Genomic DNA, 6,673 nt, shown 5'->3' with positions numbered 1-6,673 from the left:
AATATATATATATATATATTTTAAAACTAATAAAAATGACAAAAACGCAACAAAATTACTAAAACTTTTACTAAAATTAAAATGAAAAAAGAAATATAAAAACAAAAAATCATTCAAAATATGAATAAAAGCTATAATAGTATCTTAATGATATTAAAAAAAACATTGTTCCAAACCTATACACTGTAAACAACTATTTTTTGGAGTTGTAAAAAAGTAAAAAAAGTAAAAGTAAAAGTAAAGTAAAAAAGACTATTGAAGTGCGTTTTACAAGAAAATTTAAAATATCATGTTTCATTCAATGTGTCTCTTGCAGTTTCCTTGTAATTCTTTGTGAAATTTACTAGCAATTTCTGAGTGAAAATAATTTCCTCACCAAATTTTTGACTTACTTTCTTCTGCGGATCACGAGCCGCTGTTTTTATTTCATGAAAGTGGATGATAATAGTATGTTAATGATATTAAAAAAAACATTGTTCCAAACCTATACACTGTAAACAACTATTTTTTGGAGTTGTAAAAAAGTCAGACTATTGAAGTACGTTTGACAAGAAAATTTAAAATATCATGTTTCATTCAATGTGTCTCTTGCAGTTTCCTTGTAATTCTTTGTGAAATTTACTAGCAATTTCTGAGTGAAAATAATTTCCTCACCAAATTTTTGACTTACTTTCTTCTGCGGATCACGAGCCGCTGTTTTTATTTCATGCAACAAAGTGGATGGTGATTCATGTTAATAAAAGCTCCAAAAAACAGACTCAAGTCTGACTCGGTGTGTTCAAGCTCTCAATGCCATAAGCATTAATCAGAATAAATGCAGCATCTCTCTGACGTCACTGTATGTCTGTGTGATTGTTGCAGTATTCTCTCTGTAATGAGCCCTTGATCGAGCTCTCAAACCCCGGTGCCAGCGGCTCCATTTTCTACCTCACTCGAGACGATGAATTCATCCTGAAGACCGTCATGCACAAAGAGGCTGAGTTCCTGCAGAAGCTGCTTCCAGGATACTACATGGTGAGCCAGCAGCTCGTCCTCAGTCCAGTTTCAGCTTCATCATACATACCTACATAGTATGCATGATTACAGTATAAAAGTGTTGCTGGATGATTTAATATTTCTGGTGGATTTTCAAAGTATGCATCTTAACATTAGCATTTTACACCAACCCTTTTCAAATGTTTAAATTGCTTAAAAATGAATGTGATGTGAAACTGTTGCAGCATTAGTTGTAAGTAAGAGAAGTAATGAAGTTTAAGATCACGCATTTGTGTATTAAAACACAAACAGAGTCTGTGGTCAAGACACTAATTTTGTTTATCCAAAAAATAAATAAATACATAAAATAAATAAATAAATAAATCACATTTGCCATGGTTACAATTTTTAAACAATGTTATTGTTGTATAATATACTATTATAGTTTTTTATTTTATTTATATATTTTATTTTTATAAAATATATTTTATTTTTATTTAATTTAATTTAGGTTAATGTTTTAGTAATTTAGTTTTTAGTTTATTTAATATGTCCGTATAGTTTTTGAGTTTGAGTTTTTAGTTTATTTATCTTAGTTATTTATTTAGCTAAAATAAAATTTCATTTTTTTTATTTCATTTTTAATTTCATTTTAATTTCATTTTAATTTCAAGCAATGAAAAATGTTTTTTAAAGGCTCTAGGTTTTCAAATGCATCATTTTGCATCATTCGACGAATGAAAATATAAAAAATATAGATCAACAAATAATAAATACTAAAATATATAAATTATATAAAAATGGAAATTATAAAACAATCAATTAAACTTAAAATTAATGGTGTTAATCCATATATATTTCAAGTCATTTAGAGAGTTTGAGTTTTAAGGCATTCCTCTTTATCAGTTGCTTTAAGGATTGAAATACATTTTTCAAATAATTGTTAAATGCTACAAATTAGTGCTTAATTTGTGTTCAAAATGAGCCTTAAAAATGCTAAATAATAAGTATAATTAGGGATAGTAAAGATTAACTTCCAAAAGCACAAACATAAAATAGCATTTGAAAAAAAAAAACTGTATACAGTATATATTCACAGTTTGTGAAAATAAACATAATAAATATAATTTAAAAAAAAATGTTAAATACTATTTTATTTTATAGTTATTTTATTTTATTTTTGTAATGTTTTTTTTTCAAGTCATAATTTTGTTATAATATATGACCCTGGAGCACAGAAGCAGTGTTAAGTCGCTGGGGTATATTTGTAGCAATACCCAAATTTACACTGTATGGGTCAAAATTATAGATTTTTCTTTTATGCCAAAAATCATTAGGATATTAAGTAAAGATCATGTTCCATGAAGATATTTAGTAAATTTCCTACCGTAAATATATCAAAACATAATTTTTGATTAGTAATATGCATTGCTAAGAACTTCATTTGAACAACTTTAAAGATGATTTTCTCAATATTTAGATTTTTTTGCTCCCTCAGATTCCAGATTTTCAAATAGTTGTATCTCGGCCAAATATTGTCCTATCCTAACAAACCATACATCAATGGAAAGCTTATTTATTTTCAGCTTTCAGATGATGCATAAATCTCAATTTCAAAAAATTGACACTTAAGACTGGTTTTGTTGTCCTGGGTCACATATAATACTGTTTTGATCTGTTTGCTATTTGAAATGGTGGTGACTATTTATTATTTTTCATAGTGTGATATTGATGAGTTCTATTAAAACCAGTTTATGGTCAGTTTGACCTGCAATCATAATAATCATTAGTTATAACCAGTGTTGGGGGTAACGTATTACAAGTAACGCGAGTTACGTAATCAGATTACTTTTTTCAAGTAACTAGTAAAGTAACGCATTACTTTTTTAATTTACAAGAAAATATCTGAGTTACTTTTTCAAATAAGTAACGCAAGTTACTTTTTTTTTTTCCAATTTATTGACTGACAGCTCTCCTGTCCCCATGTTGAGAGAAATCAGAAGATGTTACTGTAGCTCTAAAATAAATATGAATATAATATTACTATTGTAATATTTCACTATAAAATAAAAAAAAATTGTATTTAAGAAAAATAATACAATAACAATACTATTTATTTATTTATTTATTTATCACTTCTGATTTAAAATGTGATTTGAAACAAAAATCCCAAGTTTTTTTTTTTGCTTGTATGTAGGGCTACAATATTTGGCCAAAATGTTGTGATTATTTAGCCATATGAATGTAAAATAATAATATATATATATTTTTTTTAATTATTATTATTATTATTGATATGAAACTGGCTAAATAAAATCAAAATAAGAAATATTAGTTTGAATTTGTTGTTGTTGTTGTTATTATTATATTTATTTAAAAAATTGTTATTGTCATTTAAAATATGTAAAAAAGGTTTGCATGTTACATAATTTGGCCAAAATGTTCTGATTATATAACTATATGACTATGAAATAATAATAATAATAATTATTATTATTATTATTAGTATTATTGCTACTAAATTAATGTATAGAATTATTCATTATTATTGCTGATAAATAAAAATATACTTTTTAAATAATAAAAACGAAATAAAAAATATTACTATTTTAATATTTCACTGTAAAATTAGAAAAAAAAGCAAGTACTTAAGAAAAATAAAACAATAATTTTAATAGATTCTATTTGGATTGATCATGCAGCCCTCGTTGGGTTAGTGCAGATATAAACCGCAGGGTTGCTGTGTGTGTGCAGGTGTTGGAGAGCTTTAAGATCATGGACTACAGTCTGCTGCTGGGGGTTCATAATCTGGATCAGGCGGAGCGCGAGCAGCAGATGGAGGGATCTCAGAGCAGCAGCGATGAGAAGAGACCGGCCGCGCAGCGAGCGCTTTACTCTACCGCCATGGAGTCCATTCAGGGAGGAGCTGCGTGCGGAGGCTCCATAGACACCGAAGACACGTGTGTGTCTCTGATTTAACATCACGAGTTTGATTCGATGCAGCAGCACACGCTGATTCTCTGCTCTCTCTGCAGGATGGGAGGCATTCCTGCTGTCAACGGCAAAGGAGAGAGACTCCTGCTCTTCATCGGCATCATAGACATCCTGCAGTCCTACAGGTCACACACACTTATGATTATCAAATCTGAATTTATTTATTAGGATTAACCCCTTGAGGTTTAACATCTCGTTTTTCGAGCGGGTCCCAAAATACAACGCGTCACATTCATAACATCAATCAAATCAGTTCATTCATAAAGCACATGTCAGATCCGCTCTCTTCTCGAAATCCCTCCACCCAAAAAATACTTCATTTTAATGCCCACATTTATTTATTTGTTTGTTTATTTTCAGGAGTGACTTAAGTGATTGTCTTACGAATATCAAACCTGCTTACATTTCAAGTAAAATTTTAATTTTAGGTATATTAATCTTATATATTGTATCATATTTAGGAGCTTGATGTACGATTTAGATTTAACAGTTATATATATATATATATATATATATTGATATCTAAAAAATATTATTTAAAATAATTATTAAACTATAACAGTTGTTTGTTTATTTATTGATTTGTTTGTTAGCAAACAAACAAAGCAATGGGGCAATATTTGGTTTAAGCTAAGTAGGTCTTTTTAAATTGTGTTTTATGGTGCAGGTGCTCTATATTGTTGTTAAAATAATTATTAAATATAAATGTATAAATAACTGCCTACCTTTTAAGACTCTGAATTATTTACTTTATTTATTTTTATTTGATTTATGTATTTATTTATTGGCAAAGTTGTGATATTTTGAAATGTGTTTTATATTACAAACGGCGCTTGTGCCTTGAAGTTATTCAAAATTATTTAATTTTAAATAATTATTGAGCTGTACATTCATAATGTTTTTGAAACTGTCAAGCTTTTAAAAGACTCTTAATTAGGTAAATCTGACCATTTATTTATATATTGGTTAAGTGGCAAAAATGTGACAAAATTTGTTTTTAAGCTAAATTGGCATTTTTATAATTGTTTTATATTGCATATTCACATTTCTATTGCATATAAGACTGAATTAAGGAAATTAATTGTTATGAAATTGAAATTGAAATTAATTTAATTATGTATGTATGTATTTGTTTATTTATTTTGTTTAATTTTATTTTATTTAGTTCTAAATTAAACAGATAAAAAAATTTATATTACTATTGTAAAATGTCACTGCAAAATAGAAACATTTGAGTATTTAAAAAAATAAAACAAATGTTTTTTATTATTTTTTTTTAATGTATTCATTTAATAGTGATTGTGAATTTTATTTTATTTTATTTTATTTTATTTTATTTTATTTTCTGCTGCTCGTTCGTTCTCCATTAGTGTGTGTTTGTGCTCTTTTGCTGAGCCTCGTTAGTGAATCTCATACAGAGCGGCTGTGATGAGCCGCATGGCTTTATAATCTTCACTAGCATTTGGGGTTGTTTTATGCTCTTATGTAACATTTTTTAGAAGACTGCATTAAGTCACAAAAATAAATCCAAAGCTCTCCATCAGGACACTCAGTGCTTCTGTGAGTCTGTGAAGTGAAGCTGATGTTGGTGTTTTTCTGCAGACTCATAAAGAAGCTGGAACACACATGGAAGGCTCTGGTGCATGACGGGGTGAGAAACTCATGCAAATACATCTTCATCTTCACCATCATAATGCGTCATAATCCTCCTGCCTGCCATCTCAGAGCTTTAATACACATCACTTCTGATACTGTACATCTACTGTATAAATAGACCCTCGGTCCCCAGTAAAAATACTTCATTTTAATTCCGTACGAATCTCAAACCTGCTTAAGAGTTAGATTTAACATTTAAATTAAATTTTACATTTAGGTGCGTATTTATCTTATGTCTTAAAAGGTTATATTATATCATATTTAAGAGCTATATGTAAGATTATTGGAAGTAAATGGAAATTATTTATAGTTAGATATATTAGATTGGCAATATTTGTTTTAACATAATTGGGCATAACATTATTTGAAAATTGTGTTTTGTGGTGCAGGTGCCCTGTAGTTGATATTGTTGTTAAAATAATTATTAAACTATAAATAAAATGTGTAATTTATTCATATAAAAAAACTGTCTACCTTTTAAGATTCTTAATTAAGTAAACCAGGCCATTTATTTTATTTTATTTTATTTTTTATTGCCAAAATCATGGCAGTATTTTGAATTGTGTTTTATATCACATATGTTGCTTGTGCCTTATAGCTGTTATTAAATTTTTTTTATTTAATGTAAAATAATTAAGCTATATATTCATTAAAAAAATAATAAAACTGTCCTTTTAAGACTCTTAATTAGATAAATCAGGACATTTATTTATTTATTGACTTAGTTGCAATGTTTTATTTTTTAATGTTTTAGTTTTTATTTTATTTTTATTATATTTTTTATTTTATTTTGGGCCCTTTAAAAATTGTGTTATATATTGCATATGATGCAGGTGCTCTGTAGTTTTGGGGTGAAATATTGTCATTAATACACATCTCTGATACTTGCACATCTGTATAAACACAAACTGTGAGGCGCAGACAGTTGACTGAATTTGTGAAAGGTGAATACTGAATGTGGTCCTGATCATTTCACACTGTGGCCTCCTTTATTAATGCATGAGGTGTGTGTGTGTGTGTGTGTGTGTGTGAGAGTGTGAGTGTGAGT

General features: G+C 28.0%; 1 protein-coding gene across 1 annotated transcript in view; it reads left to right on the top strand.

Moving 5' to 3' along the window:
- The window catches only part of LOC107724086 (phosphatidylinositol 4-phosphate 5-kinase type-1 gamma-like), a 43,827-nt gene that overhangs the window by 25,659 nt on the left and 11,495 nt on the right, over positions 1-6,673 (top strand). The window contains exons 6-9 of the mRNA XM_016532869.1: positions 862-1,041; positions 3,730-3,935; positions 4,011-4,094; positions 5,572-5,620. Of these exons, the coding sequence (XP_016388355.1) occupies positions 862-1,041; positions 3,730-3,935; positions 4,011-4,094; positions 5,572-5,620 (519 nt within the window). The remainder of the gene's footprint in view (positions 1-861; positions 1,042-3,729; positions 3,936-4,010; positions 4,095-5,571; positions 5,621-6,673) is intronic.

The sequence above is a fragment of the Sinocyclocheilus rhinocerous genome, unplaced genomic scaffold (assembly GCF_001515625.1).
Source record: "Sinocyclocheilus rhinocerous isolate Xijiao unplaced genomic scaffold, SAMN03320098_v1.1 scaffold102, whole genome shotgun sequence".
In the NCBI taxonomy this organism is placed as follows: domain Eukaryota; kingdom Metazoa; phylum Chordata; class Actinopteri; order Cypriniformes; family Cyprinidae; genus Sinocyclocheilus; species Sinocyclocheilus rhinocerous.
This window is presented reverse-complemented; position numbering and strand designations above follow the sequence as displayed.